Source organism: Entelurus aequoreus, linkage group LG22 (assembly GCF_033978785.1).
Source record: "Entelurus aequoreus isolate RoL-2023_Sb linkage group LG22, RoL_Eaeq_v1.1, whole genome shotgun sequence".
Lineage (NCBI taxonomy): Eukaryota > Metazoa > Chordata > Actinopteri > Syngnathiformes > Syngnathidae > Entelurus > Entelurus aequoreus.
The window spans coordinates 4,838,407-4,865,208 of record NC_084752.1 but is presented as its reverse complement, the minus strand read 5'-3'; the positions used below and the strand labels follow the sequence as shown (position 1 = coordinate 4,865,208).

At 35.3% G+C, this 26,802-nt stretch overlaps 1 protein-coding gene across 8 annotated transcripts in view; it reads left to right on the top strand.

Annotated features, from left to right (window-relative positions):
• The window catches only part of inpp4b (inositol polyphosphate-4-phosphatase type II B), a 489,649-nt gene that overhangs the window by 346,811 nt on the left and 116,036 nt on the right, over nucleotides 1-26,802 (top strand). For all 8 annotated transcript variants that reach the window (XM_062032293.1, XM_062032295.1, XM_062032296.1 and 5 more), the window contains one exon: nucleotides 12,778-12,925. In XM_062032293.1, the coding sequence (XP_061888277.1) occupies nucleotides 12,778-12,925 (148 nt within the window). The remainder of the gene's footprint in view (nucleotides 1-12,777; nucleotides 12,926-26,802) is intronic.

Below are 26,802 nucleotides of genomic sequence, written 5' to 3'. Positions count from 1 at the left end.
AAGCGTTAAATAATTTAAAAAAATAATAATAATCTGACTTATTTTTAACATTTTAATGACTGAGACCCCTAAAGGTAAAATAAATAAAAAAATCCATATATTTTGTTATGGTTTGAAAATGAAAAACATCAAAATGGCCCCCACATGCTTTAATTTTTCCGTGTGCGGCCCTCAGTGGAAAAAGTTTGGACACCCCTGCCCTAAAGGGACATGGGGGAATTTTTTTTATTTATAATTTTTTTTTTTTTTTTTTAGACATGTATCTCGTGCGCACGAGAAACTATCTCATGCGCACGAGATACATGTCTAAAAAAAATAAAATAAATAAATAAATTATAATTATATTATAACGAGATAGTTTCTCGTGCGCACGAGATACATGTCTAAAAAATAAATAAATAAATAAATAAATTATAATTATATTATAACGAGATAAAAATAAATAATAATTATTTAAAAAAAATTTCCCCACATGTCCCTTTAGGGCAGGGGTCTCAAACACGCGGCCCGCGGGCCAATTGTGGCCCGGGAGACGTTATTTTGCGGCCCCCACCTTAATATGAAAGTTTAATGTTAGTGCGGCCCGCGAGTTTTAAATGAATGGCGCTTGACAGCGTTGTGTGCGGAGCTGAAGAAATCTACCAATCACGTTGTGGTATGAGGCTCTCGACAATATCGAGGGCGTGCCGTGATGGCACTGTCATCAGTGTCCTCTAGAATCTGTCACCGCATCATCTTTTTCTCCATACTAACAGCGTGCCAGCCCAGACACATGTTGTATGAGGCTTCTAGAGACACACGCAGGTTATTGCAAGACATACTTGAGGAACAGCCATACATGTCACACTGAGGGTGGTCATATTTTATTTTATTTATATTTTAACACTGTTACAAATATGCGCCACACTGTGAACCCACACCAAACAAGAATGACAAACACATTTCGGGAGAACATCCGCACCTAAACACAACATAAACACAACAGAACAAATACCCAGAATCCTTTGCAGCCCTAACTCTTCCGGGCTACAAAAACACCCCCGCTACCCCTAACCCCGCCCAACTCAACCCCCCCCCATCTCCCGAATTCGGAGGTCTCAAGGTTGGCAAGTATGCATTGATGTCACTTGCGTAATGCAAGCAGAGAAACATTTTGCTGCTTTTCTATGACACACGCTCTTCCTTCCTCCCTCCCTGCCTCCCTCCCTCGCCCGCCTGCTCGCTCCCGCCCCCGTTGTAAACAGTCCGGGCGGGGAAGACGAGCACTCCGCCGAAGGAGCGAGCGACAATACAAAAGTGTGGTGCACTGGACCCCAGCGCTGATACAGACGTGGTGATGTTAACCCGTTCGGGGATAATTGTGCTACCGTAACTGTAAACTCCACCCCCCACCCTCCTCCCGTTGGCTCCAGACAGAGACGATTTTTGATGCAATATTTCTTTCACAGGGGCACCCCGACGTGTCTTATTTCATTTCATTTCATTTTTATTTATCTCCTTCATTGATGTGCATCTTTGATCGATAGACAATTATACCTCAATTTTTAAATTATACATTTACACACCAATGCCTGAGAAGGAGCAGGATGAAGAAAAATCTTATATTTTTCTGCCCCCTTCAACATAGTACGTAGTCTTACTTAATGATATCATATAAACAAACAATTACATCCAAATATAACGAAAACAAACAAAAAAACACAAGAAGTGCAAAACTTCATGATGTACAAAACGAACAAAAAAAACAAAATAAGTAGTATACACCTCACAGGATGATACAAAACAAATACAAAACTAGGCAAAAAATAAGTAAAATAATAAATATAAAGCAAAATGTAAACAGTTATGGCTGTCCATATGATCTCATTGTTCTGTCCTTATATATTTTTTCAATTGGAATATATTTTTACAATCTTTTATCTCTTGTAAAGAGAATTCCATAGTTTAACCCCCACCACTGATATACACATTTGTTTTAAAGTTGTCCTTGAATACTGATGTTTGAAATGACCTTTTCTTCTATGCTCTTCATTCTCAGAAGTGATGACAAACATTTTTTGTAAATTTGCTGGTAATGTTTTACTTTTAGCCTTAAACATGACACATAATGTCTGTAACTTTACTAGCTCCTGTAGTTTCAATAAACCCGAATTAATAAATAATATGTTAGTGTGTTTTAAGTAATCTACTTTATGAATAATCCTTATAGCTCTTTTCTGTAGTTGATACAGAGAAAGTTGCGTTGCACAAGCAATACAATTTGAAACGTCATTATACAACTAGACATGCTGAGGAGTATGCAAAATACTAGGGGAGTGAACCGGGTTGCAAATTTTAAAACCAGTCTACTGAGGCAACAAGATTTCGTCAAGAATTGAAATGACCTTTTCTTCTATGCTCTTCATTCTCAGAAGTGATGACAAACATTTTTTGTAAATTTGCTGGTAATGTTTTACTTTTAGCCTTAAACATGACACATAATGTCTGTAACTTTACTAGCTCCTGTAGTTTCAATAAACCAGAATTAATAAATAATATGTTAGTGTGTTTTAAGTAATCTACTTTATGAATAATCCTTATAGCTCTTTTCTGTAGTTGATACAGAGAAAGTTGCGTTGCACAAGGAATACAATTTGAAACGTCATTATACAACTAGACATGCTGAGGAGTATGCAAAATACTAGGGGAGTGAACCGGGTTGCAAATTTTAAAACCAGTCTACTGAGGCAACAAGATTTCGTCAAGAAAGCAAGCGAAAAGAGCGATGCAGCAGTCAAAGCTAGCTACATGGTGAGTGAGATGGTTGCTAGGGCGGGAAAGCCATTCAAAGGAGGTGAATTCATTAAAAAGTGCATGTTAGATTTTTTTTAAGAAATCTTTTCTTGCGGCCCAGCCTCACCCAGTTTCTGCATCCAGTGGCCCCCAGGTAAATTGAGTTTGAGACCCCTGCTTTAGGGGCTCCGTAGAAAACTACCGAAAAGTATCAAAATAATTTTAGTACCGGTACCAAAATATTGGCACATAAACTGTTGTTTATATCTTTGTTAAAGTGCTACTTTGAGCATCCATCTTCTTCCAAAGGTCACACAATGTTGCTCTTAATTCAATTAAAACGGCTGTGCCCTTTCAAAGCCCTTTTAGACATCTCACTTCGGGGCCAGAATCCACTATTTTTCTAATTTACCTTTCAATTAAAAGGGGTCGTTTCGGCTTTTTTTTTTTGGGTCCGGGGGGGTAAGTGACATTTAGCAAAAAGTGAAAGCACTTCCGTCAGCAGCGAGAGGAGGAGACACTGCCCTGACGCGTCACGGCGATTAGCAGACGCTTGCAGGTGCACATCTGCAGCCCGTCCAGGCAGCCAGATTGCAATTTAGTCCTCCGCTTTTATTACCTTTCATGCATGCGGAGCGCGAGGCGTGAAGCTCGGGCGAGGAGGGGGGGAAGTGATTTGCTAAAGAGGTGTAAGGACGAGCAATGGCGGGCGGCAGTGGGAGGAGTTCAGGGGTTAATCTGCTCCAAGCAAGTGTCTTCCTCTCTCCGTTACATGTCTTTCTTTCAAGGCCCCGCCCACCCTGTGTGTCCTCTGCTCTGTTTACCTTTCATTGTGCTTTGCTTCAAAGCCCCACTTTCCATTCAGACATAATTAAGATTTCACTTTGATTGCTTTTTTTTTGTTTTGTTTTTTTGACTTTGACTTTGATTGCAAGCACATGGCATTTAAGAACCAAACAACTGCTCACGCCTCCACTTTCTCACGTATGCTTGTCGTCACGGTTACGCGGCAATTATGGGGTACATTTCAAACATTAATCTCTTTTGTGGTGTTTTCAAACAAAAGCGTGAAGTAAAGCAACCGTCGACAATCACGTTTTCCCATCCAGGCTGGAAAGTTCACGGTCATAACTAGAGATGTCCGATAATGGCTTTTTTACCGATATCCGATATTGTCCAACTCTTAATTACCGATACCGATATATACAGTCGTGGAATTAACACATTATTATGCCTAATTTTGTTGTGATGCCCCGCTGGATGCATTAAACAATGTAACAAGGTTTTCCAATATAAATCAACTCAAGTTATGGAAAAAAAATGCCAACATGGCACTGCCATATTTATTATTGAAGTCACAAAGTGCATTATTTTTTTTAACATGCCTCAAAACTAGGGATGTCCGATAATACCTGCCGATATTATCGGCCGATAAATGCGTTAAAATGTAATATCGGAAATTATCGGTATCGTTTTTTTTATTATCGGTATCGTTTTTTTTTGTGTTTTTTTTTTATTAAATCAACATAAAAAACACAAGATACACTTACAATTAATGCACCAACCCAAAAAACCTCCCTCCCCCATTCACACTCATTCACACAAAAGGGTTGTTTCTTCCTGTTATTAATATTCTGGTTCCTACATTATATATCAATATATATCAATACAGTCTGCAAGGGATACAGTCCGTAAGCACACATGATTGTGCGTGCTGCTGGTCCACTAATAGTACTAACCTTTAACAGTTAATGTTACTCATTTTCATTAATTACTAGTTTCTATGTAACTGTTTTTATATTGTTTTACTTTCTTTTTTATTCAAGAAAGTTTTTAATTTATTTATCTTATTTTATTTTATAATTTTTTTCAAAAAGTACCTTATCTTCACCATACCTGGTTGTCCAAATTAGACATAATAATGTGTTAATTCCACGACTGTATATATCGGTTGATATCGGTATCGGTTGATATCGGTAATTAAAGAGTTGGACAATATCGGAATATCGGATATCGGCAAAAAGCCATTATCGGACATCCCTACTCAAAACAATAACAGTTCAATACTTTTTCAGAACATGGTCACTACTGCCTAGTTTCTCTTGTTATATTCTTATTTTACTGTTATATTTTTATTCTCATTGTTGCTTTTTATTTCTATTCTTATTGTAACTGAGAGAGACTATGAGGAGGTTGAGGTGGGCGGGGTTGAGGTGTGGGGGTAGGAGGTAGCGGGAGGTGTATATTGTAGCGTCCCGGAAGAGTTAGTGCTGCAAGGGGTTCTGGGTATTTGTTCTGTTTGTTTATGTTGTGTTACGGTGCGGATGTTCTCCCGAAATGTGTTTTTCATTCTTGTTTGGTGTGGGTTCACAGTGTGGCGCATATTTGTAACAGTGTTAAAGTTGTTTATATGTGCACCCTCAGTGTGACCTGTATGGCTGTTGACCAAGTAGGCCTTGCATTAATTAATGATGAGAGCAGCCGGTAGATATTATGTGACTTGGACGGCACGCACGCAAAGGAAATGCCTTTAAGGTTTATTGGCACTCTGTACTTCTCCCTACGTCCGTGTACACAGCGGCGTTTTAAAACGTCAAACATTTTACTTTTAGAAACAGATACCGATAATTATGAAACCGATACCAATAATTTCCGATATTACATTTTAAAGCATTTATCGACCGATAATATCGGCAGCCCGAAATTATCGGACATCCCTTGTCATAACGTAACATGAGGGTGGATAAGGAACAAGCAAGTTGCGATATAAAACGCCTCGAGGCTCAAAGAAGAATGATCAAAGTCAGACCCGGGCAAAATGCGGCCCGTTAAGATTTTTGATTCGGCCCGCCGGACGTTCTACATAATTTTTTTAGACCTTTAACATCCAAACTGTAGCCGCCATTATGATGTGCAGTGCTGTTTTTAAACGACCGTAAGTCTTGAACTATAGAAAGTATTTTAATGGTCGAAATCTGCCCTGCAAAAAGTCAGTGTTCAAAAACAAGAAAAAACAAAAACAAAAATTAGGGGTATTTTATTTGAACTAAGCAAAATTATCTGCCAATAGAACAAGAAAATTCGGCTTGTCAAGACTTTCCAAAACAAGTAAAATTAGCTAACCTCAATGAACCCAAAAATACCTTAAAATTAGTATATTCTCACTAATAACAACTGTACTACTATATGAGTACGTATTTTCTATTGTTTCATTGAAAATAAAACAGCAAAGTCCATTTGGCTGTCATCTGTTTTAATTATGAGACACAATTGTGTCAAAGTCATGATTTTTTTTGTTCAAGCAAGAAGCTGTAATATCTTACTGAGATCATTTAGGAGCAAAACCCTTAAAACAAGTAAAACACTCTAACATAAAATCTTATGTATGGCCGCACAAGTCCCGGGATGCCCAAAATGTCCACGGCCGAGTCCCACAGGGAGCGAGGGGGGGATGAAAGATGGAAAAGTCGGCAAAAGTCCCAAAAAATGTTCAAAATACCTACCCAGGTTCGAGTCCCACAAGTCCCGCCGCCGGCCGGGATGCCTAAAATGTCCAAAACGCGTCTAGCAAAGTCATACGGGAAGGCGGGGAGAAAAGTGACAAAAGTTGGTAAAATGTTCAAAAATCACACCCGGGTTCGGCACTCCATGTGGGACTCGAACCTGGGTAGGTATTTAGAAAATTTTTGGTACTTTTGCCGGCTTTTCCAACTTTTATCCCCCCTCCCCGTGGGACTCGGCTGGGTGTGTTATGGACATTTTGGGCATACCGGGACTTGCGCGGCCGGCGGCAGGACTTGTGGGACTGGAACCTGGGTAGGTATTTTGGACATTTTTGGGGACTTTTGACGACTTTTCTCACTTTTCTCCCCCACTTCCCGTGGGACTTTGCTGGGTGCGTTTTGGACATTTTTTGCAACCCGGGACTTGTGCGGCCGGTGGCGGGACTCGTGGGACTGGAAGCCGGGGAGGTATTTTAGACAAAATGTGGACTTTTGACCATTTTGGCCGCCTTTTCCCCTCTTCTTCCCCGCCGTCCTGTGCACCATTGCTGGGTGTGTTTTGGACATTTGGACAAAAATAGTTTCAAGCATGTTTTACTCAATACAGCTCATCAAATCTCAGCAACAAGCTGTAGTATCTTACTGAGATCATTTAGGACCAAAACACTTAAAACAAGTAAAACACTCTAACATAAAATCGGCTTAGTGAGAAGAATGATCTTATCAGACAGAAAATAAGCAAATATCACCCTTTTTTGAGATATTTCATCTTACTTAGATTTCAGTTTTTGCAGTGTACACAACGTAGCTCACCGGCGTCACAATGTAAACAAATGCCATGGGTGGATCTACACCTGACATCCACTGTAATGATACCAAGTACAAGAGCGGATCTATTTTTTTTTTAATTCATATTATATTCATAAACTCAGGAAAATACGTCCCGTATGACCAATGTATGATCCTGTAACTACTTGGTATCGGATCGATACCTAAATTTGTGGTATCATCTAAAACTAATGTAAAGTATCCAAACAACAGAAGAAAAAGTGATTATTAAATTTTAACAGAAGTGTAGAAAGTGAAGTGATTTATATTTATATAGCGCTTTTCTCTAGTGACTCAAAGCGCTTTTACATAGTGAAACCCAATATCTAAGTTACATTTAAAGCAGTGTGGGTGGCACTGGGAGCATGGTGGGTCAAGTGTCTTGCCCAAGGACACAACGGCAGTGACTAGGATGGCGGAAGCGGAAATTGAACCTGGGACCCACAAGTTGCTGGCACGGCCGAGCTATACCGCCCCACAGTATAGATAAAACAGATAGAACATGTTAAAACAGAACATAATCAGATATTAACAGTAAATGAACAAGTGGATTAATAATCATTTTTTTACAGCTTGTCCTTTATAATGTAGACAAAATAATAGGTAGATAAATGACACAATATGTTACTGCATATGTTAGCAGACTAATTAGGAGCCTTTGTTTGTTTACTTACTACGAAAAGACAAGTTGTCTAGTATGTTCACTATTTTATTTAAGGACAAACTTGCAATAATAAACATATGTTTAATGTACCCTAAGATTTTTTTTGTTAAAATAAAGCCAATAATGGAATTTTTTTGATCCCCTTTATTTAGAAAAGTATTGAAAAGTATCAAAATACATTTTGGTACTGGTATCGAGACACACTATAATTGTTATGTAGCAACAGCAATGATATCAGTCAATCCTTAAACAGCAGTAAGGATGATCTTCTCTACTTTATTGCAATAATCACCACCCAGAGTATAAATGCATGTTTATGCTGCATGCCACAGTGTCCTGCAGTGCAGCCCACCTCCCACTTATGTCCCACTTTCTCATCCCAACGCCCGGAGTTTCATTCCCCGGTGGACGCATGTGACAGACTCCCTGTCCATCGGCCATGAAAGGAGCGGCGGGCGGCTTCCTCTGTGTCCGCTGCCGGCGTGCAGATAAGAAACATCAGTGCGCTTTTGTCGACATTTGCTTTGGCGCTTTTTTAAGGAAGCAGCGAGAAGAGCAGCAATTTTAAACGTGGGGGGAAAAAAACTCCCCCCCCCCCAAAAAAACCATATTGAAAATGGAAATAGACCAAGTAAGATTCAGATGACAATGTGTGAAGTTATAATTGTTTCTACTATATTAGTCTTTTATAGTTTTTATGTTGTTAACTAGTTATTATTCATAACCAGCCCCCACTATTGTTCTTTTTTTAAATGTTTTTATTGGATTTTTTATAAATGTCTGTGATGATAATGTCAATGAGGGATTTGTAATCACTGCTATGTTGGAATTCTTATTAATATTGATACTGTTGTTGATACTATTATTTTTTTTGTTTAACTACTTTTGGATTGTTTTGTGTCATGTTTGTGTGTCTGTGTTGATTGCTATTCTGAATATTGCTGCTTTTGGAATTGGTATTATATTATTATTAGGGATGTCCGATAATGGCTTTTTGCCGATATGCCGATATTGTCCAACTCTTTAATTACCGATACCGATATCAACCGATATATACAGTCGTGGAATTAACACATTATTATGCCTAATTTGGACAACCAGGTATGGTGAAGATAAGGTACTTTTTAAAAAAATGAATCAAATAAAATAAGATAAATAAATTAAAAACATTTTCTTGAATAAAAAAGAAAGTAAAACAATATAAAAACAGTTACATAGAAACTAGTAATTAATGAAAATTTGTAAAATTAACTGTTAAAGGTTTGTATTATTAGTGGACCAGCAGCACGCACAATCATGTGTGCTTACGGACTGTATCCCTTGCAGACTGTATTGATATATATTGATATATAATGTAGGAACCAGAATATTAATAACAGAAAGAAACAACCCTTTTGTGTGAATGAGTGTAAATGGGGGAGGGAGGTTTTTTGGGTTGGTGCACTAATTGTAAGTGTATCTTATGTTTTTTATGTGGATTTAATAAAAAAAACAAAAACAAAAAAAACAACGATACTGATAATAAAAAAAACGATACCGATAATTTCCGATATTACATTTTAACGCATTTATCGGCCGATAATATCGGCAGACCGATATTATCGGACATATCTAATTATTATGGTATTATTGTGTTATTTTGTTGGACTGATTAATACAAACATTTTTTAAAAAAATACAATAAATTACACCCCCCCATTGTTTTTGTTTTTTTATGTTTTTATTAGATTTTTTATAAATGGCTGTGATGATAATGTGAATGACGGATTTCTAATCACTTCTATGTTGGAATTCTTATTAATATTGATACTGTTGTTGATACTATTCATTTTTGTTTAACTACTTTTGGATTGTTTTGTGTCATGTTTGTGTGTCTGTGTTGGTTGCTATTCTGAATATTGCTGCTTTTGGCATTGGTATTGTATTATTATGGTATTATTGTGTGTTATTTTGTTGGACTGATTTATACAAACATTACAAAAATAAATAAAATAAATAACAGCTCCCCCCCTATTCTTTTTTTAAATGTTTTTATTAGATTTTTTATAAATGGCTGTGTTGATAATATGAATGAGGGATTTCTAATCACTTCTATGTTGGAATTATTATTAATATTGATACTGTTGTTGATACTATTCATTTTTGTTTAACTACTTTTAGATTGTTTTGTGTCATGTTTGTGTGTCTGAGTTGATTGCTATTCTGAGTATTGCTGGTTTTGGAATTGGTATAGTATTATTATAGTATTATTTTGTATTATTTTGTTGGACTGATTCATACAATTTATTTCAGTTGTTAGTTTTTTTCTTTATTGCCTGTTGTGTAATTTATTTTATTTTATTATTTATTTATTTTTACCCCATATTTGTTCCCACTACCGCACCTTAAGTTGGAGTCCTTAATCTCATGATATGCAATTATAATGACAATAAAGTCCATTCTATTCTTTTCTATTCTATTCTACAAACATAAAAAAAAAAATAACATGGAGAGAATGCCAAGAGTGTGCAAAGCAGTAATCAGAGCAAAGGGTGGCTATTTTGAAGAAACTAGAATATACAACATGTTTTCAGTTATTTCACCTTTTTTTTGTTAAGTACATAACTCCACATGTGTTCATTTTTGGTGATTTAACCCCCTATTCCAACCCTTGATGCTGAGTGCCAAGCAGGGAGGTAATGGGTCCCATTTTTATAGTCTTTGGTATGACTCGGCCGGGGTTTGAACTCATGACCTACCGATCTCAGGGCGGACACTCTAACCACTAGCCCACTGAGTTTATTTACTGACATTTTGTCACGATCTGTGGTCTAGATCATGTTTTGTTTAGTTAGTTTTGGACTCCTTTAGTTCCTGTTTGTGCACCTCCCTGAGTTTGTTTTGGTTGCTAATTACGTTCACCTGTCTCTGATTAGTGTTCGGCCGCTCACCTGCTACCCGGGCACTAATCAGAGGCATTATTTAAGCCTGCGATTGCCAGTCAGTCGACCTGGCGTCCTTGTTTCATGCGATGCCATAGTTTATGCTGTTTGTTCACTTCATGCCGTGTCCACGTGAGTTTTATTTGCATCATGCAACCCTGCTACTTAAGTTGTTTGTTTCATGCCAAAGTTACGTGTTTATTTCTTGTCCATAGTCCATGCTAATAGTAGTATTTGGAGACACTACACTGCAAAAAGTCAGTGTTCAGAAACAAGGAAAAAAAATACAAAAATTAGGGGTATTTTACTTGAACTAAGCAAAATTATCTGCCAATAGAACAAGAAAATTTGGCTTGTCAAGACTTTCCGAAACAAGTAAAATTAGCTAACATCAATGAGCCCAAAAATACCTTAAAATAAGTATATTCTCATTAATAAGTGCACTTTTCTTGGTAGAAAAAAAAAAAGAAGAGACCTTTTTGCTCAATATGTTGAAAAATGTTCAAGTAAATGCTAGTGCCATTATCTTGACATAATGATATGCGCTCGGCATTACATTTCTTGAAACCAGCAAACTTACACTAAAAACTAGTTTATTGTTCTTAATGGAAAGGCAAAAAGGCAACCGCTTGTTACTCTCGGGGTCTCCTAGCCGCTCAGGCAAATCATATTGTCTAAAAATGCATTTTTCCATGGATAACATGACATCATCGCGCCAAGTGCGTGCTCTTTCAGTCAATTAGTGAGCATATATACAGCCCGGCCCCCGGCCAAAAATGTTTTCATTGTAATTTTGAAGAATTTATCTGAATGTGCATGAACTATTTCTGTTCAAAATAGTTAGAAATGTCACATGTTAAATGTTTGAATATTAACTGTCAGTTTACTGTACTTGCCAACTGTACTACTATATGAGTACCTATTTTCTATTGTTTCATTGAAAATAAAACAGCAAAGTCCATTTGGCTGTCATCTGTAAGCTGTAATATCTTACTGAGATCATTTAGGAGCAAAACACTTAAAACAAGTAAAACACTCTAACATAAAATCTGCTTAGTGAGAAGAATTATCTTATCAGACAGAAAATAAGCAAATATCACCCTTATTTGAGATATTTAATATTTAATTTTTTATTTATTTAAGAGTTCTAAATAAATAAGAGATCAGATTCAGTGCAAAAAAAAACGCCATTGTTTGTTTTGCCCTGTGATTTTAAATCATTTGAAGATGATTCCTCAAGAACAGCAATGCTTGAAATACACTACTTGTTCACTTTTACCAGACACTTCAGGTACATTTGCACACGTATCGGATTGGTATCGCCAATACCAGCCTGAGTGTTACCCTGTATCGCACTGCAAAAACTGAAATCTAAGTATGATGAAATATCTCAAATAAGGGTGATATTTGCTTATTTTCTGTCTGATAAGATAATTCTTTTTACTAAGCAGATTTTATGTTAGAGTGTTTTACTTGTTTTAAGTGTTTTGGTCCTAAATGATGTCAGTAAGATATTACAGCTTGTTGCTGAGATTTGATGAGCTATATTGAGTAAAACATGCTTGAAACTAGAATATCAACTGATGCAAAGCTGTGTCATCAACACTCACAAGTATAAAACTACTTTTTTAAAGTAATCATTTCTTATTTCAAGCATGAAAAAAAAATTCATGATGCCGAGCGCATATCATTATGTCAAGATAATGGCACTAGCATTTACTTCATTTAAGAATATTTTTCAACACATTGAGCAAAAAGGTCTCTTTTTTTTTTACAGAGAAAAGTGCACTTGTTATTAGTGAGAATATACTTATTTTAAGGTATTTTTGGGTTCATTGAGGTTAGCTAATTTTACTTGTTTTGGAAAGTCTTGACAAGCCACATTTTCTTGTTGTATTGGCAGATAATTTTGCTTAGTTCAAATAAAATACCTCTAATTTTTTTTTTATTGTTTTTTCTTGATTTTGAACACTGACTTTTTGCAGTGCGGATTGGAAGGGAAACATATTGTTATTGTTATCACACGTGACTACCTCCAATGTGCCAGCTGCACCTTTGTGTTTCAATGTTGTCTTCCTGTCCTTCGCAGTCTTCACCAACCCGGTATGCAAAGTCTACCGGTTCCAAACGGTGGACAACAAGTGGATGCTGGTGCGCGAACAAATGGAGGAGTGCACCTTGTCCTTCAGCGTCCCCAAGCAACTGCTCCTGCTCTACATGCAGGAGGACATGAGCAGGTGAGACCACGTAACTGGCCAGTCAACATGGCCTCCAAGTCAAGCGAGAGTTAACATAGAACTCTGGCTGTGCCTGTTGGCCACGTTTGTGGACCATTTTGCAGTGCAACCATACTTGCCAACCCTCCCGATTTTTCCGGGAGAGTCCCGAATTTCAGTGCCCCTCTGAAAATCTCCCGGGGCAACCATTCTCCCAAATTTCTCCCGATTTCCACCCGGACAACAATATTGGGGGCGTTTCACCTGAAACTTTCACCCTTTAACGGCCGCATGCTGTCCTCAGTCACGTCCGCTTTTCCTCCATATAAACAGCGTGCCGGCCCAGTCATACAACATCTACGGCTTTTGGAACTCATTGCACACACAACAACCTATCTGGATTCCATAAGAGATTCAACGAGGAATCGGTTCGATAAGAGGATTCGCTAATGGCATCGACATCGATAATTTCTTAAAGAACATCATCCCTATCCTCCTTCTTTTATTTGTATATATATATATATATATATATATATATATATATATATATATATATATATACACTACCGTTCAAAAGTTTGGGGTCACCCAAACAATTTTGTGGAATAGCCTTCATTTCTAAGAACAAGAATAGACTGTCGAGTTTCAGATGAAAGTTCCCTTTTTCTGGCCATTTTGAGCGTTTAATTGACCCCACAAATGTGATGCTCCAGAAACTCAATCTGCTCAAAGGAAGGTCAGTTTTGTAGCTTCTGTAACGAGCTAAAGTGTTTTCAGATGTGTGAACATGATTGCACAAGGCTTTTCTAATCATCAATTAGCCTTCTGAGCCAATGAGCAAACACATTGTACCATTAGAACACTGGAGTGATAGTTGCTGGAAATGGGCCTCTATACACCTATGTAGATATTGCACCAAAAAGCAGACATTTGCAGTTAGAATAGTCATTTACCACATTAGCAATGTATAGAGTGTATTTCTTTAAAGTTAAGACTAGTTTAAAGTTATCTTCATTGAAAAGTACAGTGCTTTTCCTTCAAAAATAAGGACATTTCAATGTGACCCCAAACTTTTGAACGGTAGTGTGTATATATATATATATATATATATATAGCTGTAATTCACTGAAATTCTAGTATTTGTTTTGTTATATATATATATATATATATATATATATATATATATATATATATATATATATATATATATATATATATATATATATATATATATATATGTGTGTATACATATATAACTGTAATTCATTGAAATTCAAGTATTTATTTTTTTATATATATATATATATATATAACAAATACTTGAATTTCAGTGAATTACAGCTATATGTATATATATACAGTATATATATATATATATTAGGGTTGTAACGGTACACAAAAATGTCGGTTCGGTACGTACCTCGGTTTAGAGGTCACGGTTCGGTTCATTTTCGGTACAGTAAGAAAACAACAAAATATAAATTTTTGGGTTATTTATTTACCAAATTTGTAAACAATGGCATAACATACATATACACACAGGGTCCATTGCCAGGGTTAATGTGGTCAACATATATAAAATAAAAACTAAATAAGATAAGGCTCAGAATGGTTTCTTAACAAAACCTTTCTACATATAAAGTGCTTTTTTTGATTGATTGAGACTTTTATTAGTAGATTGCACAGTACAGTACATATTCCGTACAATTGACCACTAAATGGTAACACCCCAAGAAGTTTTTGAACTTGTTTAAGTCGGGGTCCACGTTAATCAACATTAAACTACCTCAAGTTGTTGCTCAGATTAAATAAAATGACAAAACTTTTCTTCTACATATAAAAAGTGCAACATTTAACAGTTTCAAGTCAACTCAGCCTCAGATTAATTTTTCTTCCTCCCCCCAGCCTGGCTAACTTGGCAGTAAGAGGATATATGAGCTCATTGTTCTTCCACCATAGAAGTGGGTCAAAATCTAGTTTTTAATGCAATATGGACTTAAATCTGCTGCTATAAAAACATGTGTTATTGCTTTAGCCCTGCCTGACTCGCCGAGGAGAGGCTGCTTGAATGCGGTGGCAATATATGTATATTTTTCTAATAAGAATAATTTTTTTTAAATACGTTCTCCATGCAACAAGAAGGAACTTTTCTTTTCTAAAAATGTGCATTATAATTGTACCAAATAACATCCAGGACATTTTCCTCATGAAAATGAATGGGCCAATTTTCAAACTTGCACAAATCTCACACGTCTCAACCGCACCATCCACACCCTCCACTCAAATACATTGCAATAAGGCATAATTGTAGATCTTATTCATGGGACTTGTAGTAGCATGTTTGTGCAGGGCGTTGCGTTTTTTTTAGCAAGCTGGCAACGTTTTGTTGCAGCGTGTCATTGTGTTGCAACATGTCAGCCATGCTCATGTCAGCTACTGCACATTTGACGCCTGTTGCAACATACGGCCGTGTTTGAGGAGTGCGTTGCAGCACACTGCAAAAAGTCAGTGTTCAAAAACAAGAAAAAAAAATACAAAAATGAGGGGTATTTTATTTGAACTAAGCAAAATTATCTGCCAATAGAACAAGAAAATGTGGCTTGTCAAAACTTTCCAAAACAAGTAAAATTAGCTAACTTCAATGAACCCAAAAATACATTAAAATAAGTATATTCTCACTGATAACAAGAGCACTTTTCTTGGTAGAAAAAAAAGAGACCTTTTTGCTCAATATGTTGAAAAATATTCTTAAATGAAGTAAATGCTAGTGCCATTATCTTGACATAATGATATGCGCTCGGCATTACATTTCTTGAAACCAGCAAACTTATACTAAAAACTAATTTATTGTTCTTAATGGAAAGGCAACAAGGCAAGCGCTTGTTACTCTCGGGGTCTCTTAGCCGCTCAGGCAAATCATATGGTCTAAAAATGCATTTTTCCATGGATAACATGACATCATCGCGCCAAGTGCGTGCTCTTTCAGTCAATTAGTGCGCATATATACAGCCCGGCCCCCGGCCAAACATTTTTTAATTGAATTTATCTGAATGTGCATGAACTATTTCTGTTCAAAATTGTTTGAAATGTTAAATTAAAAAAAATAAATGAATAAATAAATAAAAATAGAATAAAATAAAAAAATGAATAGACTGCAAAAACAAGATACTTAATGTTCAAACTGGAATACAAATATTAGCTCATTTGGAATTTGATGCCTGCAACATGTTAAAAAAAGCTGGCACAAGTGGCAAAAAAGACTGAGAAAGTTGAAGAATGCTAATCAAACACTTATTTGGAACATCCCACAGGTGAACATCCCCCAGCTTCCATGAAATGCTCAGTCATTCACAAACAAGGATGGGGCGAGGGTCACCACTTTGTCAATAAATGTGTGAGCAAATTGTCCAACAGTTTAAGAAAAACCTTTCTCAACCAGCTATTGCAAGGAATTTAGGGATTTCCCCATCTACGGTCCGTAATATCATCAAAGGGTTCAGAGAATCTGGAGAAATCACTGCACGTAAGCGATGATAGTACGGACCTTCGATCTCTCAGGCGGTACTGCATCAAAAAGCGACATCAGTGAGTAAAGGATATCACCACATGGGCTCGGGAACACTTCAGAAAATCACTGTCAGTAACTACAGTTGGTCGCTACATCTGTAAGTGCAAGTTAAAACTCTACTAGGCAAAGTGAAAGCCATTTATCAACAACACCCAGAAACACCGCCGGCTTTGCTGGGCCCCAGCTCATCTAAGATGGACTGATACAAAGTGGAAAAGTGTTCTGTGATCGGATGAGACATTTCAAATTGTTTTTGGAAACTGTGGACGTCGAACAAAAAGGAAAAGAACCATCCGGATTGTTATAGGCGCAAAGTGTGAAAGCCAGCATGTGTGATGGTATGGGGGTGTATTAGTGCCCAAGACATGGGTAACTTACACATCTGTGAAGGCGCCATTAATGCTGAAAGGTACATAAAGGTTTCGGAGCAACATATGTTGCGTTATCATGGACGCCCCTGCTTATTTCAGCAAGACAATGCCAGGCCATGCGTTACATCAACGTGGCTTCATAGTAAAAGAGTGCGGGTACTAGACTGGCCTGCCTGTAGTCCAGACCTGTCTCCCATTGAAAATGTGTGGCACATTATGAAGTGTAAAAGACCCCCGGACTGTTGAACAACTTAAGCTGTACGTCAAGCAAGAATGGGAAAGAATTCCACCTGAAAAGCTTCAAAAATGTGTCTCCTCAGTTCCCAAACCTTTACTGAGTGCCTTCCTCCACTAATATTCACCATAATACATGCATGTGTATTAACAGTACTGCAAGCTAACTGATCTATTTTAAAGCAGATATTTCTTCTTCTAGCGTTTGACAGCAATGGTTAAATGGGATATTTGCTCATTTGATTTCCGCTCGGAACATTTTGTCTAAATTTAGAGTTCAAAAGCAGAATAATTTATTAGCGTCTTATCAGTATATTACAGCGCGTGAGAGCGCGGCGGGCACCAAAGGATGACTACCACATACAATGTTTGCGTAGTAATCCTCTTTTAGCGCCCTCTTGTTTTGTTTTGCCTTTTTTTTTTTTTTTATGACCGCATGAACATCCAGAAGCTGCAGTACATACAGAATAGTGCTGCTAGGATCCTGATGAGGGTGCGGAAATATGACCACATCACACCAGTTCTCAAATCCCTTCACTGGCTTCCTGTTCCACTCAGGATTGAATTCAAAGTCTCCCTACTAACCCACCAGTGCCTCCATGGAAATGCCCCCCTCTACCTCAAAGAACTACCGTATTTTTTGGAGTATAAGTCGCTCTAGAGCAGGGGTCACCAACCTTTTTGAAACCAAAGAGCTACTTCTTGGGTAGTGATTAATGCGAAGGGCTACCAGTTTGATACACACTTAAATAAATTGCCAGAAATAGCCAATTTGCTCAATTTACCTTTAACTCTGTTATTATTAATAATTAATGATATTCACACTTAATTGAACGGTTTAAAAGAGAAGAAAACACGAAAAAAATGACAATTAAATTTTGAAACATAGTTTATCTTCAATTTTGACTCTTTAAAATTCAGAATTCAACCGAAAAAAAGAAGAGAAAAACTAGCTAATTTGAATCTTTTATGGAACATCATTAGTAATTTTTCCTGATTAAGATTAATTTTAGAATTTTGATGACATGTTTTAAATAGGTTAAAATCCAATCTACACTTTGTTAGAATATATAACAAATTGGACCAAGCTATATTTCTAACAAAGACAAATCATTATTTCTTTTAGATTTTCCAGAACAAAATTTTTAAAAGAAATTCAAAAGACTTTGAAATAAGATTTAAATTTGATTCTACAGATTTTCTAGATTTGCCAGAATAATTTTTTTGAATTTTAATCATAATAAGTTTGAAGAAATATTTCACAAATATTCTTCGTCGAAAAAACAGAAGCTAAAATGAAGAATTAAATAAACATGTGTTTATTATTCTTTACAATAAAAAAAATAAATTTACTTGAACATTGATTTAAATTGTCAGGAAAGAAGAGGAAGGAATTTAAAAGGTAAAAAGGTATATGTGTTTAAAAATCCTAAAATCATTTTTAAGGTTGTATTTTTTCTCTAAAATTGTCTTTCTGAAAGTTATAAGAAGAAAAGTAAAAAAAATTAATGAATTTATTTAAACAAGTGAAGACCAAGTCTTTAAAATATTTTCTTGGATTTTCAAATTCTATTTGAGTTTTGTCTCTCTTAGAATTAAAAATGTCGAGCACAGCGAGACCAGCTTGCTAGTAAATAAATACAATTTAAAAAATAGAGGCAGCTCACTGGTAAGTGCTGCTATTTGAGCTATTTTTAGAACAGGCCAGCGGGCTACTCATCTGGTCCTTACGGGCTACCTGGTGCCCGCGGGCACCGCGTTGGTGACCCCTGCTCTAGAGTATAAGTCACACCGGCCGAAAATGCATAATAAAGAAAGAAAAAAACATATATAAGTCGCACTGGAGTATAAGTCGCATATTTTGGGGAAATGTATTTGATAAAAGCCAACAGCAAGAATAGACATTTGAAAGGCAATTTAAAATAAATAAAGAATAACAGAACAACAGGCTGAATAAGTGTACGTTATATGAGGCATAAATAACCAACTGGTATGTTAACGTAACATATTATGGTAAGAGTCATTCAAATAACTATAACATATAGAACATGCTATACGTTTACCAAACTATCTGTCACTCCTAATCGCTAAATCCCATGAAATCTTATACGTCTAGTCTCTTACGTGAATGAGCTAAATAATATTATTTGATATTTTACGATAATGTGTTAATAATTTCACACATAAGTCGCTCCGGAGTATAAGTCGCACCCCCGGCCAAACTATGAAAAAAACTGCGACTTATAGTCCGAAAAATACGGTACTCACCCCCAAATCCTCCACACGACACCTCCGCTCCGGACAGGCTGACCTCCGAGGACAAAGCTACGAACAATGGGAGACCGGGCTTTCTGTGCCGCCGCTCCCAGTCTGTGGAACGCTCTCCCTGACCACCTGAGGGCACCACAGACTGTAGATGCTTTAAAAAAAAAAAAAAGCCTTTTTCTAGATATATGCATACTAGTTTTAGCTATTTGGCTGTTGTAGTTTTTTATTTTTTTATTTTTTTATTATCTTTTTATGGAGCCCCTAAAGGGACATGGGGGAAATTTGTTTTTTATAATTATTTATTTTTATTATTTTTTTTAGACATGTATCTCGTGCGCAAGAGAAACTTTTTATAAAGTTATAAAAAAAATAAAATATATATATATATATATATATTTTTTTTAAAGACATGTATCTTGTGCACACAAGAAACTATCTCGTGCGCACGAGAAACTATCTCGTGCGCAAGAGAAACTTTATAAAGTTTTAAAAAAAATAAAAATATTTATTTATTTATTTTTTACATGTATCTCGTGCGCACGAGAAACTTTCTCATGCGCACGAGATACATGTCTAAAAAAATATATATATATTTTTTTAAACATTTCCCCCATGTCCCTTTAGGGATATATATATATATATATATATATATATATATATATATATATATATATATATATATATATATATATATATATACATATATATATATATATATATATATATATTTTTTAAATGTGTATTTTTTTTAATACACTGTAGCACTTTGAGGTTGTTTACGCAATGTAAAGTGCTTTTTACAAATAAAATCTATTATTATTATTATTATTATGAATTTTAGCGGCGCAAAGTTGCATGGAGGTTTGCGATGAACTCTACTTCCTATTGTGCGTACATCGGCTTTGATGTGTTCCCTCGTATTCTAATGTGAGACTGCGTGGGAGAACGCGGCTCCTCCTCGTTTAAAGCTAATGAATGCGCGTGGGTGCCAATTAAACACCATTCATTAAGAGCTGTCTCATTAATAGTAAAAAAAAAAAAAAAAAAAGCTTTGGGTGCTTATTAATAAACAAGAAGCTCTAATGCTTGTCAAGATCACCGGGGTGACATTTGCCTTATTTCCAGCTGCTGCATGCTGGGAGAAAAGGAGACATTCTGCACCCCCGCGCACTTTTGTTGTTTTTTTGAAAGAAAAGTGTGCATATCACTTTTCATTCCTCTTCACGCGGGATTTATTGAGCGATGGCACAAAAGCCCCCGTGTGATTAAAAACCTGAGCAGGCACAATAACATAGCATGAAATAAAGGCGGCCGAGCGACAGGTCTCGGCTCTCCGGGACTCGTACGGTAAATTTATAGCTCCATTACAGTCAAGTGACCTTCATCAGACGTTTGACGCCGTAAATAAAAACCTGTGGAAGAATGTCGAGGGCTCCCTCAAGTAGATTATCTCAGTTGATATGGAGAATGATGAGAAATGGCAGCAAAAAAGCCCGTTGGGTGATTACCAAAGAAACAGTTCAATTTATGGGTGAGGCCCAAAAATGGAAGCTGCGCCACTTGAGGCAATTCCATGCAACAATAGTGTACAATTTGATGCAAAAAATACAGATTATAGCGCTTGATTTGTGTTTCAAAACAGTTGTTCCCCTAACAGGTCAGGTCAGTCAGGTTAATGAACTTCCAGAGTGTTAGCATTAGCGTCAGTGCTAACATTACAGTTTATAATTGCTGTATGTGAAGCATTAGACAACCTAAGTATTCATTGTTATTAGGTGTTAGTTGGTTTAAAAACAAGCTATTGTGGTTGTTTCGAGAAATTTGTTTATTTTTAAATGTAGCTATGTTTTTTGTTGGTTTTTTTTTGCAGGAAGTAACAAATTTCATATATTTTTTTATTTCCGAATGAATCGCAATTCTTATGTGTAACAATTCTTAACCGATTAAAAACAATTCAAATATCGATTTATTGAAAAAAATGTATGTATGTACTGTATGTATGTGTATATATATATAATGCTAACATTTCTGTTCATAAATACTGTATGTGAACCATTATACAACCTAAATATTAAATATTATTAGGTATTAGTTGGTTTAAAAACAAGCTATTGTGGTTGTTTCGAAAAAAAACAGGTATTTTCAAAATTAGCTAGGTTTTTTTTTTGTCTGTCCCCCAAAATTCATTTTTGCAGGAAGTAGCAAATCGTTTTTTCCCATTGTATTAATTATATATATTTTATATATAATTAAATTTGTTTTTTAAATCGATTTTTAATCGATTTATTTAAAACAAAATTTGTATATATATATATATATATATATATATATATATATATATATATATATATATATATATATATATATATATATATATAGTGCTAACATTACTGTACCAATATACAACCTAAATAGGTATTAGTTGGTATAAAAACAAGCTATTGTGGTTGTTTCGAGAAAAATTTGTATTTTTAAATGTAGCTGTTTTTTTGTTTGTTTTTTGCAAGATTTTTTTTTTTTTTAATTACATTGATTATATATATATTTCATATATTTTTTATTTTCAAATGAATTGCAATTCTTATGTGTAACAATTCTTAATCGATTAAAAAAAATTTTAAAATCGATTTATTGAAAAAATATGTATTTATATATATATATATATATATATATATATATATATATATATATATATATATATATATATATATATATATATATATATATATATATATATATATATATATATATATATATATATATATATACACAAATATAGTGCTAACATTACTTTTCATAAATACTGTATGTGAACCATTATACAACCTAAATATTCATTATTATTAGGTATTAATTGGTTTAAAAACAAGCTATTGTGGTTGTTTCGAGAAAAACAGGTATTTTTAAATTTAGCTACGTTTTTTTGTCTGTCCCCAAAATAAATTTTTGCAGGAAGTAACAAATCGTTTTTTCAATTGTATTAATTATATATATTTCATATATAATTAACGTTTTTTAAATAAATCGATTTATAATCGATTTTATAAAAATAAAAAATTGTATATACACAATATATGTATGTGTATATATATATATTTATATATATAACATTACTGTTCATGATTATTGTATGTTAACCAATATACAACCTAAATAGGTATTAGTTGGTTGAAAAACAAGCTATTGTGGTTTTTTTTTTTAGAAAAACAGGTATTTTAAAATTTAGCTACGTTTTTTTTTGTCCCCCAAAATTAATTTTTTCAGGAAGTAACAAATCGTTTTTTTTAATTGTATTTATTATATATATATATTTCATATATTTTTTATTTTCGAATGAATCGCAATTCTTATGTGTAACAATTCTTAATTGATTAAAAATAAAAAATAAAAACGATTTATTTCAAATTATATATATATATATATATATATATATATATATATATATATATATATATATATATATATATATATATATATATATATATATATATATATATACACATGTGTGTGTTATTTTCATGACTATTTACATTGTAGATTGTCACATCAAAACTATGAATGAACACATGTGGAGTTATGTACTTAACAGAAAAAAAGGTGAAATAACTGAAAACATGTTTTATATTCTAGTTTCTTCAAAATAGCCACCCTTTGCTCTGATTACTCCTTTGCACACTCTTGGCATTCTCTCCATGAGCGTCAAGCACACCTGTGAAGTGAAAACCATTCCAGGTGACTACCTCTCTACCACAAACATTTTTTTTTAACATTCACTCAGATTGTTACCGTGACCCTGCAGCTGCTTATTGCTCATCACTGCACACCTTTACCGACCTTGCACAATAGCGCGCTGATTAAATAGGCGATATCATGTCTCGCTAGCTTTTCCCCCCCAAGCAGACGCTTCCCTGTTATTTCATCCATTATTTAGGTCGTCAGAACATTATTTTCTGATGCAAAATAGCATCAAGGAATCCTCACTAAACCCACAATGGCTGCTAAGGAGCGTATGGAAAGAACCTCCTCCTCTTGATGAATTAAAAATGAGCAAACAAATAACATGAGGTCCACTTATACATGCAGCATTTCATTTGAAGTCACAAACAATGGGGGTTTTTTTTAGGTTTAATTGCAGAAAATTGGGCCCATTAGCATGAAAGCGTTGTGGAGTTTGTGGTCACACAAGCTGCTGCTATGGTTTCCAACAAGGCGAGTTTAGGTACACCTAATGAGGTGTGTGCACTTGTACGGGATTTATGTCATAATATCATGCTTTTTTTTGCCTCCAGTTATATTTACAAAAGTTTCCTTTGGACAAAACCTTTTTTTTTTTTTTTAGGGGTAAAAAAAAAAAAAAAGACCTCCCGAGCCCAATAAAAAGTGTGCATCTCCAAAATGACCTCTTTTCAACAAATAACATAATGAAGACATACGGTTTGTTTTTAATACACGAAAAAAATGCACTGGACATTTGAAAATTCTATGAGGAAAACAAGATAATAATAATAATAATAATAGATTTTATTTGTCAAAAGCACTTTACATTGAGTAAACAACCTCAAAGTGCTAAGGTGTATTAAAAAAATAAAAAAAGATAATAAAAAATAAATAAAAATAAGAACTAGAACAGCCCAATAGCTAAAACTAGTATGCATATATCTAAAAAAAAAAAAGGCTTTTTTAAAAAGAAGGGTTTTAAGCCTTTTTTAAAAGCAGCCACAGTCTGTGGTGCCCTCAGGTGGTCAGGGAGAGCGTTCCACAGACTTGGAGCGGCGGAGCAGAAAGCCCGGTCTCCCATAGTTCGTAGCTTTGTCCTCGGAGGTTGGAGGAGGTTAGCCTGTCCGGAGCGGAGCTGTCGTGTTCAGGATTTGGGGGTGAGTAGTTCTTTGAGGTAGAGGGGGGTATTTATCCATGGAGGCACTGGTGGGTTATTAGGGAGACTTTTTACCACTGTGTTACATGGCCTTTCCTTTTAACAACACTCAGTAGACGTTTGGGAACTGAGGAGACACATTTTTGAAGCTTTTCAGGCGGAATTATTTCCCATTCTTGCTTGATGTACAGCTTAAGTTGTTCAACAGTCCGGGGTCTCTGTTGTGGTATTTTAGGCTTCATATTAATTCATTTTCATTTCATTTATTTATTTATTTATTTCAGGCAATGGCATAAAAATGTACAAAGTTGACAACACATAATAATATAAATTAATATAGTGCAAAAGGTAATATATAGTATGTATTGCACCACACATTTTCAATGGGAGACAGGTCTGGACTACAAGCAGGCCAGTCTAGTACCTGCACTCTTTTACTATGAAGCCACGCTGTTGTAACACATGGCCTGGCATTGTCTTGCTGAAATAAGCAGGGGCGGCCATGGTAACGTTGCTTGGATGGCAACATATGTTGCTCCAAAACCTGTATGTACCTTTCAGCATTAACGGTGCCTTCACAGATGTGTAAGTTACCAATGTCTTGGGCACTAATACACCCCCATACCATCACAGATGCTGGCTTTTCAACTTTGCGCCAAGAACAGTCCGGATGGTTCTTTTCCTCTTTGTTACGGAGGACACGACATCCACAGTTTCCAAAATTAATTTGAAATGTGGACTCGTCAGACCACAGAACACTTTTCCACTTTGCATCAGTCCATCTTAGATGAGCTTGGGCCTAGCGAAGCTGGTGGAGTTTCTGGGTGTTGTTGATAAATGGCTTTGGCTTTGTGTAGTAGAGTTTGAACTTGCACTTACAGATGTAGCGACACACTGTAGTTACTGACAGTGGTTTTCTGAAGTGTTCCTGAGCCCATGTGGTGATATCCTTTACACACTTATGTCACTTTTTGACGCAGTACCGCCTGAGAAATTGAACGTGCCGTGAATTCTGCAGATTCTCTGAACCTTTTGATGATATTACGGAGCGTAGATGGTGAAATCTCTAAATTCCTTGCAATAGCTCGTTGAAAAATGTTCTTATACCGACAATTTGCTCACGCATTTGTTGACAAAGTGGTGACCCTCGCCCCATCCTTGTTTGTGAATGACTGAGCATTTCACAGAAGCTGCTTTTATACCCAATCATGGCACCCACCTGTTCCCAATTAGCCCATTCACCTGTGGGATGTTCCAAATAAGTGTTTGATGGGCATTCCTCAACTTTCTCAGCCTTTTTTGCCACTTGTGCCAGCTTTTTTGAAACATATTGCAGGCATCAAATTCCAAATGAGCTAATATTTGCAAAAAATAGCAACGTTTTCCAGTTTGAACGTTAAGTATCTTGTCTTTGCAGTCTTATTCAATTGAATATAAGTTGAAAAGGATTTGCAAATCATTGTATTTTGTTTTTATTTACAATTTACACAACGTGACAACTTCACTGCTTTTGGGTTTTGTACACGTAGCATGTTGATAAGTATGATTTTGCAGATTTGTTAAGATATTGATGTAACATTATTACATTAATATATTTTGTATTTAAATGATACGGGAAAAAAATATATATTATATTTCCCATCCATCCATCTTCTTCCGCTTATTAGTATTCTTTTATGTTCTGGTTTATGTTGGGACCCCGGGATGCAGAGACAGGAAGCAAGTGCATAAAAAAAAAAAAAAACGTTTATATTTAGGAAAACGCAGGTATCACAAAAAACAAAGATGTGCAGCTGAGAAGTGCACAAAGACTAAGTAGGCGTATATGAAGCGCACGGCAAACAAAGCAAAATGATCACAAGAAGCATAAAAAAAAGACATAAAAAACATCAGAGGCAGGTGAAGGAGGCAGTGCGCACTACTGAGGAGGGGTGGAAAATGGAGGCAAACAGGAAGTGGAACGGAAAATAAGAGCGCAGGACAGGAAATTTTACAAAATCAAATAAATTAATGTAACTGTCATGACAAATCATGGCATCATTCAATATTGATTGGTGTTATTTATTAAATATGACTATGTATTGTTTAAAATTGTTATGTATTCTTATAACATTATTTACTGGATTTAAATATTTCTAGTTTAAAGCATATTATGACTTACTATTTTATTTTTTTTAGATAGATAGATAGATAGATAGATAGATAGATAGATAGATAGATAGATAGATAGATAGATAGATAGATAGATAGATAGATAGATAGATAGATAGATAGATAGATAGATAGATAGTACTTTTTTGATTCCTTCAGGAGAGTTCCCTCAGGAAAATTAAAATTCCAGCAGCAGTGTACAAAATTGACATTGAATTTAAAAAAAAGTAAAAAGTAAATCATGGGGGTATAAATGGAAACAAAATATAAAAATATTACAATAGAATAAAAATAAAAAGCAACAATGAGAATAAGATTATAACAGTAAAATAAGAATATAACAAGAGAACAGTAGTGACCATGTCTGTATATGTATATATATAATAGTATATAATAGTTTTAAATTATTATTTTTACTTATTATTATTTATTA